We start from the raw sequence: 17,980 nt of genomic DNA on the forward strand, positions 1-17,980 counted from the left end.
ATTGGATGTTCTTCGTAAATAAGAAAGCTACAGTCGCTTCGCAAGCTCCGCTCCTTTTTAGCTTTCTTATTTACGAAGAACACCCAATATGGACTCTAACCTATACATAAAATATGTTGCATAAATAACAATATGAAATCCCTGATTGACTCGGAATTTCTATTAAGTTTAAGACTTTAAAAATAAAAAGACAAACATCTAAATTAAATGTTCATATTATGTTGAATTATAATATCTAAATTATTATTAAAATAGTTTACTAACACTGTAAATAAGCATGAACTTACATGTTATGTATCAACAGATCTTCACTTAATAGATTTTGTTAATAAAATATTTGATGAAGATAAAATATATTGTTTCAGCATTTCGTTATATACTCATACTGTAAAATCCGACTTCTAATAACAAAGTTATGGGCCGGACATAAATTTGCTGCAAGGTCATACTGTGACCTTCACCTTCAAGGTGCGACCCAAATGTTGCACGCGATACGTCCCCTAATTATGGTGATCATTTCTGTGAAATAGTATAAAATTTGACTTCAAATAACGGAAATAAAGGCTGGACACGATTTTATTGCAAGGTCATGCTAGGACCTTGACCTTCAAGGTAGCGACCCAAATATTTGTGCGACACGTCGTCTCAATATGGTGATCATTTCTGTATAATAGTTGTAAAATCGAACTTCAAATAACAAAGTTATGGGCCGGACATGAATTCTGGACGTTAGTATGTACAGACGGACTGACGGACGGACGGACAACCCGAGGACATGATGCTCCCCCGAAATTTTTCGGGGAGCATAATAAATCATTTACTTACTATACTTTAATACTTGAATATGTTCTTTTTTTGGCAAAATCTTTGCCTGTCACTCTTTATTTGCTTTACTTTAAAACAAACGTAACTAATTAGAATAATTTTAAAACGATAAAAAATGGAACTTTTAGACAAGATTTCCAGCATTCAAAACGTTATCTATAATTATGGTGGAATCACGTCAACCCAATCAATGTTTTGCATTTTAGTATCTGTGTATGCATAAAATATGAAAAAGTTATAAAACATGTCATTTTCTGGATCTTGTTTTGAGAGTTTGGAAACATATGGGGTCTAGAGATACCTTTATGATTGGCTTAGTATAATATTTATTTAACGTTTTATTCCGTCAAATCACTTAGATAATTAAAACGAAGGTAAAAGCATATTTTAACAATGAATCAATAACACGTACTTGCCGTCTGAATGGTATCCAGAGGAAGCTATTCCTATTCCAGGTAGAAGATTATTTTTATAGTTATCCGGTACCATACCGATAGCTGGAATGAAATTATTTTAAATGTGTTATTTTATTGTGAAATTCAATGAAGCGTCATCCCATTTTAAAAGTATTAAACTTTAAATTAGAACAAAATAAATAAATAAAAACAAAAAATAAATAAATTGATTAATCAATTGATTGATAAGTATATAAATAAATTTGATAAGTATTTAACTTTGAATTAGAAGAAAATAAATAAATAAATCAAATAATAAATAAAGAGACAATAATTAAATAAATAAAATATTTAATTAATTATTCTAACACTCACGTGATTTTGTCGCTATAGACAAAGAAGGAAAAAATGTTGTTGTTAAACTGCCAATAAACACCGGTTAGGGACTACTTGTATATGCGCTGTTGTGTTTTCACCCTCGATTGTATAGTTTACAAAGCATTTTAAAGCAACAATAAAAAAATATTTATATTTTCAGTTTGTATAATGTTTTCTTTTCATACAATACCGAAATAATATTTCACATACACTAAAGCCACATATTAGATCCATATTAAGTAATAGATATTTTGACAAAACGGCGCCAATCCGTAAGCAGCGTAATGGCGTCATCCTAAGTAAACAACTCGTTCATAAACAAGCTTACGTTATTTCATACAGACAAGAATGATAAATGGGGTACTGATGTAAACACAATACGACGTAAGTTTTAATTGTTGAAAACTTGATAAAATAACGTTGATTTCTTATTATTTCTTTTGTTTAATAATTTCTATATCTTCACAAAAGTAGGGTGCGAAAATCGAACAGCGTTATACGAAAATCGGCACGGAAATATTTCCGCTTGAAAAATAACATCAGTGATTTTCCTTATTTCATCGTGTTAGAATCGAAATTACATCGGCCTGAGAGGTGTATATCGACTATTTAACACCGGTATTGTCGTTTTGATGCGACAAAATTAACCACTCAGGCCTACGGCCTTCGTGGTCAATTTCTACGCATCAAAACTCCAAACCGGTGTTATCGTGGACTAACCAGTTCTCAAACCTCTAAGCATTCAAGAGGTCTTATAATGTGAATAAAAATATATCTTTATAAAAATTCTTTACATATGTACACTTTAATCTTTATGTAACATTTCTGTAAAATTTGACTGAAATTCAACTATTAAAAAAGCTCGATATCCAACTTTGAATAGCACCACCCTCTGTTTTAAAACTAACATGGCCTCTTAAAATAAAGAACCTAATATCAAACCCCTTCAAGTATCTCTAAAAATTCTACTGTTTAGTTTAGTCAATGACGTGATTGTTTTATGACTATCACATGACAATGAAGTACCCTACACAATGCAGTTACCTGCTTTAAGATATTTTGTCTATAATATTAATTTTCACAAACAGTTAATGGTGTATTGATGGGACTTATCAATTTGTATAAAATTACGCTAAGTAATAAAAAATGTTATGTAAATGTTTGTTCCTTTGCACTATTTTCATTTGACATCAGCAGACATGTCTGTCAGAAACAAAGCTTTTATGCACACAAGTTCAGGCCATCATAGTCACTTCTAGTAAAAAAATAACAGCACATGAATGAAAGGTTTGAGAATAGGTTCGGTGTGAGATTAGGTACTTATACCATAAATAGCCAATATACACCTCTCAGGCAAATGTTATTTCTTAAATAAATAATGAATAAATTAATTAATAAATAACTATGTAATTAATAATTTCATACATAAATAAATAATAAATAAATAAATAAAATATTTAGTAAAACCTTAAATGGTTAACGTTTACTGTACATGCTGTAAGACACATTTATTTAACGTAACTAATGACTAATTGAATATGTTATAAAAAAAAGAGTCACGGTGTTCCTTGTAAACTAATGATATTGATACTTTGATAATAAGATAAAATATTATTAATAAAAAATAAAACAGACTTATATTCTACAAAATTTGCTTGTTATGTATTGATGGCAGATTATTAATTAATTTTCAGAACGTATTTACAGACGAAAATAAATATTTAACTTAAAACTCCTTCATATATTTAACATTCATTTTTGTTTGGTTAATGACGATAAGGTATCACTAGATTTTATCATAAACATGATATGCTCAAAAGTCTATCTGAAGGTAATGAGAATTTTTGACGATTCTTCTTTAATTCCTTAAGCAGTATTATCGTACCCAAACTAATTATGGCTTAACACTTGACTCAAGTTACAAATGATCGAACATTATAGTATGCAAACAGTTACCAATATCTCCGTCTCTACCAATGCTCATAACCTCGATTTCAAAACTGTTCCTTCTATCAAATTTCAAGGTATTTTTGTCAATAAATAAACCAAGGTCGCCTTTTGCTTTTTCATCATAACTGAAAAGGAAAGCAAATCAATCGTATTGATAAAAACAGGTAAAAATGTCCTATTATTATAAAATAGTGTTAATCTATACAAAATTTTTAATATATTTTGAAATAATTGCATATAAATTACAAAGTTTAGGTTAGTGTAAAAAATTAGTTGTTTTTTGTCACCTGATAAAGTCTCCGTCAATAATTAGGTTTTTGCAAAGAAGTTGTCTATCCAGCAACGACTGAAAACAAAATATAACGCGAAATTATTCATCATTAATAGTATCGTGTAAAATATAAACACATTTTACATTTACAATATATTTTGATTTCGTGATGATTGAATAAGTCGTTTGAAAAAAATACAAATAAAAGTTACAACACTCTCAAATAATATAGGATACTAACTTGAGCTTTTGGTGAACATAGAGCCTTTGTCACTGGTGTTGCTTTGTTTGCTTTTACTGATTCTTCTCTAAGTGCTGATTTATGAAACAAGAAAAGAAGCAAAATAAATACGGTGGTTTACAAAATAATTTTTAAAAAAAACGTGTATTAACACTCGGGATTAGAAGCTACTGTATAACATTAAAAAAACCTTTATATTAACCATAAATGAATGTAACAAATGTTAATTCTGAAAACATGTTTTATATAAGGCGTTAAATTGATATGACACTTTATAAGTATAAAATGATCATCTTCTTTAAACATGTAGCATTAAAAATTACTATGAAAGTAACAAACTTACCAACACCAGATTCATTTGGCTTATGCAAAGCTCCTAGTTGTTTACAAGTTTTCATTAACTGTTCGAGATTACAGTCACCCGTGAAGTCGTATTTTTCGATCGTATTGTTTGCTTTGATTTTTTCTAGCTGGTCTCGGACGAGATGGAGATTTTGTTTGTATGACAAGGAACTGATGAACAATTTGTAAGGCTGATCAGACTTCTGATGTAATGTGTCTCTTCATACTAGTTGTTTCATCAACTAGGCTTTTAATCTCTTTTTTCTAGATTTCGATCTTTTTCATGTCTGCTGCCATTATATCATCTCCATATTTAAGCATGGCATCGGCAAGTTTTGTGATATGTGAAATAATTTCATCCCTAAACAATTTTGACGTCAAGAGCAAACTTTTTGTTGACATCTTTTTACATGGTTCTTGTTGCGCCTGATGCTTCCTAATAGAGATTTTGCTTCATTCTCATATGTTCTCTATGTCCTTCTTTCAACATTTTTGAACCTGTTTTCCGTCTTTATATCCATCAATGTGTTCAAGTATATACTCTACTTACAACTTTTTATGGGGAAATTATCATACAATCGCCACAACCAACTTGGCCATGTTCGGGACAAGAAAAAAATTTATTAGGTCCGTTTAGATGTTTAGAACAAAATTATCAAACGTTGGTGTTTCACCTTTATTAGATGTTGCCCCCAAACAGTTTGATCCAGTCTATGCCCCCGATTAAGCTTCCATTGTTATGTGATATCAAAACATCGTTGACACATTCTTCTCTTCACACTGTGAACAAAACCATCCGAGTATGTTGATGCCTTACGTTGCTCACAAGGTTTACAATATTTACGAAGTTTCTTTCCAGATACCTCCATATTTCAATAGTCAAATAATCTGAAAATAAACAGTAGTAACAGTTTCAAATATAAGCTAGACACATGATTTTACATTTTGTAGTTTTTAAACAAAAGTAAAGTAAAAGTTTTGGACTGCCTGCTCATCTAATCTTCCTTGCTAGGACAAGGTCATTTTTTTCAATGCACAAATTAGTCTTTGTTTTATAATTTGATAAGGTCATTCTGGTATAGTTGCTTTGATCCATAAACATCTAGTAGAATTTCCAATGACACTAATACATTCTAAAAAGATTTGATTGACATTATGCAAAATTTCTTTTATTATTTGAGTCTGTAAAATCTGGTTTGTTTGTATGTACAATTCAAGGTCTGTAAACTGTAAATGCATTATCGCATCTGCAGGTAGAATAGCATATAGAACATGACTTGATAAAATAACAATGACCCAAACTGGATAAATAATCATATGAGTGATTATCAAAGGTATCCCCCGATTGAAAAGATATTGACTTATCAAATTATTTAACACCACTTAAGTCTTTCAAAATGACTATTTAGCAATCCTGCATAGATGATGATGTTGTTGATTTTCCCATTTTTTCTTTCAAAAATAAAGTATTTAAATATAATGTTTTCATTCCTGTTGATTCCTGCTAATGCAGCAGTTAGAAAGGACTTGTATTAAACATTCATACCGATTTTTGACAAAAATAATTAAACATGTCTTATGGTACTGTTATTGAAATACAATGACTGGCATTTAGTAAGCAATTACTTTATACTACAATTATTTACACTTAGTTCATAACCAAAACATAGAGAAAAAAAATTGTTAAAGAAAGCCCAACACGACAAACTTGACAATGTTACAGGCTAGGTTTGATTGAGCCTGTTCATGAACGGTATTGGAAAATGCAAGTTACCGTCCACGCCCCCCTAGCTCCGGCGTTAGCAGAATTCAACATTGAAACATGAAAAATGGCGAAATTTTGAATTTATAAACATTCGCGATGTGTTCATACGGCGAGTAATCATGGAACCTTCGATGTGACAACACCGTAGTGCTATTCCCTGTAAAGCGGCGTATGGTCGCCTCAAGTAAAAGAATGCGTGTGCCTTTAATAAAAACAATGGGGCGAAACTAAATAAAAAAACATTTTGAAAGGTGAATCTTAGGTTTGAAGATGCTTATCCAGCAAGACTTCAAACGACAAAGTTAAAAACAGGCAAATATTCCAAGGGTGATTTTACAGTATTCAAGCAGGATACTGGGAACCATGCCACCAAGTTGAAAAAGGCCAAATAGCAGGAAAAAAGTACTTGCATAACTGTACAACGACAATAATGTGTGCTAAATGATTTCAATGATAGAACATATAACATCATTGTATTAAATGTAGTGGGAACTATATAGTAAAATAAAAAGGAATGTTGCCATAAAAATAGAGAAAACGAAGAAACCCCTTAACAAAGCCAAGTAACAGACATAATTTTAAAATTTGGCCCGGGTCAATTTGATTCAGTCTGTTATAATGTACTGAAGGGAAATGCATGTTTCCCTCCCAAACCCCCAGCAACCCAAAAGTGAATCATAATGTTTAAAAATAACCTTAAAAAATATAAGGTTTTATTAAAAATCAATATTGAAAAATCAAAAAATTACCTGAAAAATAAATAAAATTTTAAATTCATTTAATCTTATTTTTTCTTATAATAAAACTAAAAATAAAAAATTTTAAAGAAAACGTGTTTGGTAAAATTTAGAAAGGATGTTTGACTTTAACATAAAAAGGTTTAAAATTTTAAATAATTTTTGGGTTTATTTTCCCACAATTAATAAATTTGAATTACTTAAATCATTTACCATGAGAGGCTTAACTGATCGCTATTTTGTATGATCTAATAATACATATAATTGTTACAGTGAAGCCTGTGATTTAATTGAAACGTAATCAATCAATGTAAAATATACTTAAACTACAACAAAAAACCCATTCAAAGCAATCAGTCGTGGTATATAGGTCGCTTTAATCATTGTACGTAGAGAAATATCATACATCACGCCACTGTCCATGATATTTTCAGTATAACATAATTTATTTTGATCGCATTATGTGCATTTAAAAAAAGTCAGGCTGACATAGATAGTAGAAAATTGTCGCCATATAAAACAATGTTCTTTGTTACAAACTTTGAAAGTTATCAGGCAAACAATCCTAAATCTTTCTCTATGTATAAACTATTGGAAATTAATTCAAAATATGAATAACAAAAAAATGCAATGTTTTTCATAGTTGTCATTTTTTTATCAAATTCTGAATTCAGATATATTTAACAATTACATATTTACCTTTATCAAACAACCATGCCGATTTTGCCACTCTGTAACAATGGGATTGCACGGCCGTGCATATATTTTGACGTGACGTCATTAGTGTTACACAAACATAGTGTAAAGACGCACTAAATGTTAGCGTTATACTATAAACGTGAATGAACAATGATTATTTTTCCCTTTAAACTGTCTTTTTTTTAGTATGTGATAAATAGAATATTAAATTCGTGTAAATTCATAACTGAATTTATTGAACTCGTTGAATAAAACAATATTATGCTCACCAGAGGCTCACATAATATAACTTTATTCAACGCGTGCAGTAAATTCAGTATTGAACGTACACTCGTTTAATATACTCTATGTTACACACATTTCTTTAACTTGCAAAAAGAGTCAATAAGTGAATATTATTTATTGATTTATTTGTACTGATTACAGCAGACACCTTTTTCTTTCAGGGAGAAAAATAAAACAACATCTGTATTACATATTTAAACGTCGTTATTTGACGGTGTATAAGCTTAAAATGTTTGCTATTACAATCAATAGTATGTTTTAAGTTACAAATATATATATATTTCTTTTAAAAAATGGACTTTATTAAACATATGGTAAGATCAGTTAAATTCACTTTTATATTTAGAAATGTGATATATTTTCAATAAAACTATTACTTTACCTGTCGCAAAATCAGTAAACCTTTCTTATTCAAACCTTTCATTATTAAAAGAAAACCTGATATATTTCTATACACCAAATATCTTACGAGAATTCTTTAATAAGAAAGTTGTATTTACAGTTATTGTGTTTTTTTATGAATGTATGAAGCATTTTGTACGGAAGCCCTGGAGGGACATTTATCATTTAAAAATTATTACTTTTTACCTATCATTTATAACTTATTACTTATTATTGACAGGTTATTATTATATTTAGTATTGAAACGCGTTATGTTTGGCAGGAAAAAAATATGTTTACATCCTAACAATTAGCGAAAATGATGAAGGAGAACATCATTTATAGACGGTCATATATAACGGGAGCCCTGGACTTATTATTTATTACGTCTTAATAATTTTATCATAATTATCAATTATAATATATTACTCATTATTTATTACTTATTATGCATCACTTATTACTTATTTCAGTCGTATATCTCATTTAAAATCTATGTATGTTGTAGTCTGATTAAATAATGGATGCAATAAATATGTTTAAACTAAATACTTCTTAAATTATTATATAACTAAGATATACTCGACTGCTATAGGTATTAATTAAGTGATAAATAATAAGTTATAAATAATAATAAAATATATTATAATTGATAATTATGTTAAACATTTTAAGTAATAAAGATAAGTAATAAATAATTATTTTCTTTACAGGGCTGCCGTATTTTATGAGCTTCTATAAATGATGTTCCTACGGAAGCCCAGGAGGGACATTTATTGTTTAAAAATTATAACTTATTACCTATTTTTTATTACTTATCACTTATTATTTACAGACTATAACTTATATTTAGTATTCAACAACGGCATGTTTGGCAGGAAAAAAACTGTTTACATAAAGACAATTACTGGAAAAGATGAAGGAGAACATCATTTATAGAAGGTCATGTTATGCGGAAGCCCTGGAAGGAAGATTATTATTTATTACTTATTATTTATTACTTAATATGTTTTATATAATTATCAATTATTATCTATTACTTATTATTTATAACTTACTATTTATCAATTTATTTCTTATTTAAGTCAATTATTTTTAGTTACATAATAATTTAAGAAGTATTTAATTTTAACATATTTATTGCATACATTATATAATCAGACTACAACATATACAGATTTTAAATAACATATTCGACTGAAATAAGTAATAAGTGATAAATAATAAGTGATAAATAATAAGTTATAAATAATAATAAATATATTATAATTGATAATTATGTTAAACATTTTAAGTAATAAATAATAAGTAATAAATAATTATTTTCTTTACAGGGCTGCCGTATTTTATGAGTTTCTATAAATGATGTTCCTACGGAAGCCCAGGAGGGACATTTATTGTTTAAAAATTATAACTTATTACCTATTTTTTATTACTTATCACTTATTATTTACAGACTAAAACTTATATTTAGTATTCAACAACGGCATGTTTGGCAGGAAAAAAACTGTTTACATAGAGACAATTACTGGAAAAGATAAAGGAGAACATCATTTATAGAAGGTCATGTTATGCGGAAGCCCTGGAAGGAAGATTATTATATGTTACTTATTATTTATTACTTAATATGTTTTATATAATTATCAATTATTATCTATTACTTATTATTTATAACTTACTATTTATCAATTTATTTCTTATTTCAGTCAATTATTTTTAGTTACATAATAATTTAAGAAGTATTTAATTTTAACATATTTATTGCATACATTATATAATCAGACTTCAACATATATAGATTTTAAATGACATATTCGACTAAAATAAGTAATAAGTGTTAAATAATAAGTGATAAATAATAAGTTATAAATAATAAGTAATATATTATAATTGATAATGATGATAAACATATTAAGTAGTAATAAATAATAAGTAATAAATCATTATTTTCCTTCCAGGGCTTCCGTAATATATGGCCTTAAATAAATGATGTTTCATCTTTTCCGGTAATTGTTTTGATAAAAACAGAGCTTTTTCCTGCCAAATATGGCGCGTTTCAATACTAAATATAAGTAATAATCTGTAAATAATAAGTGATAAATTATAAATAATAGGTAATAAGTAATAAGTTTGAAATAATAAATGTCCCTCCAGGGCTTCCGTATGTTCCCCTTAATCTTTTTCGATAACTGCTTTATGTAATTTAAAACAGAGATTTTCCTGCCAAACATGGTGCGTTTAAAAACTAAATAAAGTAATAATCTGTAAATAATAAGTAATAAGTTATAAATAATAGGTAATAAGTAATAATTTTTAAATAATTAATGTCCCTCCAGGGCTTCCGTAATACTGTAATCATTTCAAACATTGAATATTTTCTGATTTATGATTAAAGTAAATTTTTTCAAATATATTTTTGATTTTCTTTTGACAAGTAAACTTTTTATGAGGTTTAAACTATTTTGTTTTTAGAAAATGTTCGGACTGTTAAAACAACATTGATGACATATTAAGTCTATATCTCTGTGTGTCTATTTGTTCAAACTGAAATATCAAAATAAAAAGTAAAAAAGTAGCAATCTTTTGATTTTTTTTTCAAATTTGTACTTGTTTTATTTTGTTTTAAAGATGTATATGGAGCAAGTTTATTTTGAACAAACGGAAAAGAAACTATGAATATGCAACATATAAATACATTTGTATTTGACTTCCATACAAAATACTAAACTAAAATTATACCAAACGATATTTCAATAAAATAACCAATGAGTAACTTTTTTAAAATGTTACAACATACATAGATTAAGTTTTTTAGAATAGAATATTAAGGAGGGTAAATAAACTTGTGTATAGATATCTGATAATATTACAAAATAAAATTTGGGTTTCCTGACACATGCATAATCTTGTCTAAACACAAGGTAGACAATTACCGACGAAACTTCCTTCTCTTAAACCTTATACCCCGGTCACATATTCACGGAATACGCCCACGGAAGAGCCACGGATTAATTCCGGCATCGTCCGTAGCTACCCGTACTGGTCAGTAGCTCTCCGTATTGTAACCGTAATCAATCGTAGTAGTCCTTGTATATCCGTAGCGATCCTTGACAATTTTTGAACATGCACAAAATTTTGCTACGGAAAAATCAACCGTAGCGTATCCCTACTAGTCCGTATTAATCCGTACTGATACGTACTGGTCCGTATGAAAACCGTACTAGTCCGTACTAATTCGTAGTCCACCAACTTGTCAAGGATTTCCACGGTTTTGTACGGAGAACTACGTATTTGTACGGATACCCTACGTATAAGCTACGGTTTTAATACGGATTAATACGGCATTGTCACGGAAAGCCACGATCGTAATACGTTGCACTACGGAGAGGCAAGGATTAGCACGGTCTTATACGGTTTATTGCGTTGCAACACGAAACGGTACGGAATGGTACGGTCCACCACTGTTTAGTACGGATGAATAAAGTATCATGTACTTTTTCAAGGGTATAAATACTACCTTCTTGTTAAAAACAGACATATTTGCGGAGACATTTAATTAATGATAATTGCCATTTACTGGCTGCAACTTTATATTGAAATGGCTCAGAATGCGGAGGCAGTGGTCGAGCTGCTTGATGACATACATAGAAGTAAATTTATATTAATATCGTACTACAATTCATAAGTAATAGAATAACATTTAATGTTACATATTTTACAAACATTGGATCGTGAAATTGGAGTAAATATGTACATAAAACGAAGTGTCTCATAAGCCTCGGAGGCTGGCCCTTGAATGATAATAAGATTAGTTAACAAGCTTTTTACATATTTTTCAAACATAAACATCACGATAATTAATGTTATTGTAAGATGAACAGCAAATCTTAAAATTAAAAGAGAAGCAGTATTGATCAACATTTTTCATTAATGATATCTAGTCCATATCTAATCAGGTAAGAGGAGACAGACGAGATGGTGGACTAGAGATGGGCTGTTACAAAGACCGCTTCAAGTTTAGTATGAGGCTCTCATGGCCGAACTTGTTGAGGACCCAGCGTCTTTCAAGAAATTCACTTTAATCGGACCTGATGTGTCTCGGGGGTCGGACGCGATTAGGCCGAGTCCTCTCCGCCAAAATCATTGAACTCTGCAATTCGTTTTGAGGCATTTTGAAAATGAGCAAGCAAGAGGTTGCGGACGGATGTATAAGGTCCGTATAGATCCGTGGCAATTCGTTCTTCTCCGTATCAATACGTTCTTCTCCGTACAAGACCCTACTTATTCGTTCTAACCCGTGCTTATACCGTAGCAGACCGTAGTGTATCCGTAGTGCGTCCGTCCTGATTCGTGTCGCTCCGTATCAAACCGTGTCGGTCCGTAACAATCCGTGTCTCTCCGGGGACTTTTGGTGGTAAATCCGTCGGACTCCGTACTCATACCGTTGTGTGTCCGTACTGGAACCGTAGCGAACTACGAAATTTCACATTTCCGTAGTAATCCGTGAACAATTAGACCGTAGCTCTTCCGTAGCATTATCCGTGAATATGTGACCGGGGCATTAAACTGTCGTTATTTGAAACCAAACCTTTTCAGTTGTCAAAAAAATAAACCTCATTGCGTTCCTAATTGATTATCTGATAGTTCTCCAATATTAACGTCAACACGGTAGAAAAATAATGATAAATAAATGAATAATTGATCAGTTTACATATGACTTTTATTCTTTATGCACTGAAGTATTAGAGTAGATCAAATTTATTCAAATAATTTAAGTGTCTCACAAACTTATTTGTTCACAAAGGTAGTTAACTATTTTTGGTGTAGTATCAATGGTAAAAAACGATCTAGGGTATTGTCATAAGGTACAATATTGATTAAAAGGGTGGATCGTTAAAACTTGTTCATAAATCTTCCAGGTTGATAAACTTTTTTATAGTCACGTTTATAATGTATACACACTTTACAAGAATAAGCAATTTAAAGTATGATTCGATAGATGATATGTCTGTCAATTAAAAGAAAATGAATTTATAAGACATTTTACTTCATTACTTCCTGAGTATATAACATACATTCACTATCATATTAAATCTAAGGCTATAATACCGTACAAATCAGCAGAACTTAAGTAAAAATGAGGCAAATATAAATATTAATCAAAATAAAAAAATGATACCTGTCGCTTTACAATGTTTAAATAGCTGTTTTAAACAACTGTTTGTTTGCGTGAAGAAATATCCACTAAATATGTTGAATAAACATCATTTATATACCATAAGCCTTTAGAATGTATGTTTATAACAGTTAATTGTAAACGTGGATACAATTTCTTTCGGTTCACACATTTGATCTGAATAAATACTAGGAAATCGTTGAAGATAATATGCCTTCGTCCTGATTTTTATGACAATTTTGTTATACTGAACAGATTATTTGTGTTTTGAAAAAACGCGTCTGATAAACTAGCATTTTAGGTCAAACATTATGTCAATCGTATTACTGAATACTGTTTATTCATTGGTGAATTTAATTTTATAATACATGTAGGTCTATGTGACCAACAATGTTTTAAATGTAAAGTATGATATTTATTCAAAATATGTACAATTTATTCTATCTGTAATTAAACGTCCCTGTTGATTCACCATATTTTATATATTCACGTTTAAAGCAAATATTAAGTTGAAAACCTCGTTCACTATTCTTATCAGTATTTATTTTTATATAAAAAGACAGATATGCAAATAAACAATATTGGTTGGATTCTATCAATACAAACAAATGAAGTTCAGTTTTGAAGGAGAACAGCGTCAGTGCAACATAATATTGATTATCAAATTACTTTAAAGTGACAATATGTGAAGAACTGAAGAAAAATAATTTATATGCATGGATAGATAGTTTTACCTGTAACTTTAAAGTTGATGTATACATAGAACAAAACAGGGCTAACACATAAACACCCACTAAACGATCTGAATGGAGACAATTAATATACCTAAGCCTATGTTTCTTTAAACCAGTTGCTATAAACTGATTTGGAACGTCGGCAAGTATTTCAATATTTAAGCGGTACACACATTTGTTTTTTCTATTGACTCGAGGCTTGAATATTCATATATGTACAAAACTCTATTTTCTTCCGGGTTTACAGCACCTTTTAAAGATAAATGCCGTGAAATATATTCTGAGATAATTTTGCTTTGATATGAAACCTTTCTGATTAACTAGACATATACATTTTAATTTAATTGGTGTAAAGTTAAGGTGAATTATTGTGTGTGTTAACAACCTGGTAAGACTTATGTATACAAGCAGTGACCAATTGTAGAATATCAACAAGAACAAATTGTTCAATGCATTTTCCTGTGGGTTTAGACAAATATTTCTACTGATCTTAAAGTGGTTACATATTAACTCAATATTTAAGTCGCATATTTAATCTAAAAGCGTAACATTGAAATTTTGAGTATATTTATAAATAATTTTTTAACAGTCATACAGTAACTGCAGATACTAATGTGATTGGATTGTAAATATTTTAAAGTCTCATGGCTGACATGTCTTTATTTGCCCACATTAAAATAACCTACAGTTGCATCGCATGGCATATGTTACTGTACATATAACGCACTACGAAAACAGATCGGAGCTGTCAGTAAAGTTGTATTACTCTTTTGTTTTCACACAGAGAAAAAGACAATGATGTGCCTTATAACTAATTCATATACAGCACACTGGATCAGTCAATGCTGAAATACATGTAGCTTTTAAATTATGATATTGACTAAAATTCTTCGTGGTTGAAGACAGTTGTTATAAGTATACTTGGTTGATAGGCCATTGTGATATACACACATCGAAACCATTGAAGACAGTTGTTATAAGTATACTAGGTTGATAGGCCATTGTGATATACACACATCGAAACCATTGAAGACAGTTGTTATAAGTATACTAGGTTGATAGGCCATTGTGATATACACACATCGAAACCATTGAAGACAGTTGTTATAAGTATACTAGGTTGATAGGCCATTGTGATATACACACATCGAAACCATTGAAGACAGTTGTTATAAGTATACAAGGTTGATAGGTCATTGTGATATACACACATCGAAACCATTGAAGACAGTTGTTATAAGTATACTAGGTTGATAGGCCATTGTGATATACACACATCGAAACCATTGAAGACAGTTGTTATAAGTATACTAGGTTGATAGGTCATTGTGATATACACACATCGAAACCATTGAAGACAGTTGTTATACGTATACTAGGTTGATAGGCCATTGTGATATACACACATCGAAACCATTGAAGACAGTTGTTATAAGTATACTAGGTTGATAGGCCATTGTGATATACACACATCGAAACCATTGAAGACAGTTGTTAGAAGTATACTAGGTTGATAGGCCATTGTGATATACACACATCGAAACCATTGAAGACAGTTGTTATAAGTATACTAGGTTGATAGGCCATTGTGATATACACACATCGAAACCATTGAAGACAGTTGTTATAAGTATACTAGATTGATAGGCCATTGTGATATACACACATCGAACCATTGAAGACAGTTGTTATAAGTATACTAGGTTGATAGGCCATTGTGATATACACACATCGAAACCATTGAAGACAGTTGTTATAAGTATACTAGGTTGATAGGCCATTGTGATATACACACATCGAAACCATTGAAGACAGTTGTTATAAGTATACTAGGTTGATAGGCCATTGTGATATACACACATCGAATCCATTGAAGACAGTTGTTATAAGTATACTAGGTTGATAGGTCATTGTGATATACACACATCGAAACCATTGAAGACAGTTGTTATAAGTATACTTGGTTGATATGCCATTGTGATATACACACATCGAAACCATTGAAGACAATTGTTATAAGTATACTAGGTTGATAGGTAATTGTGATATACACACATCGAAACCATTGAAGACAGTTGTTATAAGTATACTAGGTTAATAGGTCATTGTGATATACACACATCGAAACCATTGAAGACAGTTGTTATAAGTATACTAGGTTGATAGGCCATTGTGATATACACACATCGAAACCATTGAAGACAGTTGTTATAAGTATACTAGGTTGATAGGCCATTGTGATATACACACATCGAAACCACTGAAGACAGTTGTTATAAGTATACTAGGTTGATAGGCCATTGTGATATACACACATCGAAACCACTGAAGACAGTTGTTATAAGTATACTAGGTTGATAGGTCATTGTGATATACACACATCGAAACATTGAAGACAGTTGTTATAAGTATACTAGGTTGATAGGTCATTGTGATATACACACATCGAAACCATTGAAGACAGTTGTTATAAGTATACTAAGTTGATAGGCCATTGTGATATACAAACATCGAAAACCATTGAAGACAGTTGTTATAAGTATACTAGGTTGATAGGTCATTGTGATATACACACATCGAAACCATTGAAGACAGTTGTTATAAGTATACTTGGTTGATATGCCATTGTGATATACACACATCGAAACCATTGAAGACAATTGTTATAAGTATACTAGGTTGATAGGTCATTGTGATATACACACATCGAAACCATTGAAGACAGTTGTTATAAGTATTCTAGGTTGATAGGCCATTGTGATATACACACATCGAAACATTGAAGACAGTTGTTATAAGTATACTAGGTTGATAGGCCATTGTGATATACATACATCGAAACCATTGAAGATAGTTGTTATAAGTATACTAGGTTGATAGGCCATTGTGATATACACACATCGAAACCATTGAATACAGTTGTTATAAGTATACTAGGTTGATAGGCCATTGTGATATACACACATCGAAACCATTGAAGACAGTTGTTTTAAGTATACTAGGTTGATAGGCCATTGTGATATACACACATCGAAACCATTGAAGACAGTTGTTATAAGTATACTAGGTTGATAGGCCATTGTGATATACACACATCGAAACCATTGAAGACAGTTGTTATAAGTATACTAGGTTGATAGGTCATTGTGATATACACACATCGAAACCATTGAAGACAGTTGTTATAAGTATACTAGGTTGATAGGCATTGTGATATACACACATCGAAACCATTGAAGACAGTTGTTATACGTATACTAGGTTGATAGGCCATTGTGATATACACACATCGAAACCATTGAAGACAGTTGTTATAAGTATACTAGGTTGATAGGCCATTGTGATATACACACATCGAAACCATTGAAGACAGTTGTTTATAAGTATACTAGGTTGATAGGCCATTGTGATATACACACATCGAAACCATTGAAGACAGTTGTTATGAGTATTCTAGGTTGATAGGCCATTGTGATATACACACATCGAAACCATTGAAGACAGTTGTTATAAGTATACTAGGTTGATAGGCCATTGTGATATATACACATCGAAACCATTGAAGACAGTTGTTATAAGTATACTAGGTTGATAGGCCATTGTGATATACATACATCGAAACCATTGAAGACAGTTGTTATAAGTATTCTAGGTTGATAGGCCATTGTGATATACATACATCGAAACTATTTAAATCAGTATAATGTCTACATATTACAAAAAACCATAAATAAATAAACAAATGTACAAATAAGTTATAAAAGAGTTACTACTTCTAATAAGTGTAAAATGCAAGTTAAT

General features: G+C 30.3%; 1 protein-coding gene across 1 annotated transcript; it reads right to left on the bottom strand.

The window, feature by feature from the left end:
• Positions 1-1,237: 1,237 nt before the first annotated feature.
• LOC132747115 (SPRY domain-containing protein 3-like) lies at positions 1,238-4,595 on the bottom strand (the record flags this gene model as incomplete). The annotated part of the gene is made up of 5 exons (XM_060736429.1): positions 4,404-4,595; positions 4,061-4,134; positions 3,836-3,894; positions 3,555-3,673; positions 1,238-1,322 (listed from the first exon to the last, which is right to left on the bottom strand). Coding segments are annotated over exons 1-5 (392 nt in total), but the record flags the coding sequence as incomplete, so codon positions are not given.
• Between the last annotated feature and the right edge of the window lie 13,385 nt (positions 4,596-17,980).

This window comes from Ruditapes philippinarum, unplaced genomic scaffold (genome assembly GCF_026571515.1).
Source record: "Ruditapes philippinarum isolate M1 unplaced genomic scaffold, ASM2657151v2 ctg2517_1_1_1_1, whole genome shotgun sequence".
Classification (NCBI taxonomy): Eukaryota; Metazoa; Mollusca; class Bivalvia; order Venerida; family Veneridae; genus Ruditapes; species Ruditapes philippinarum.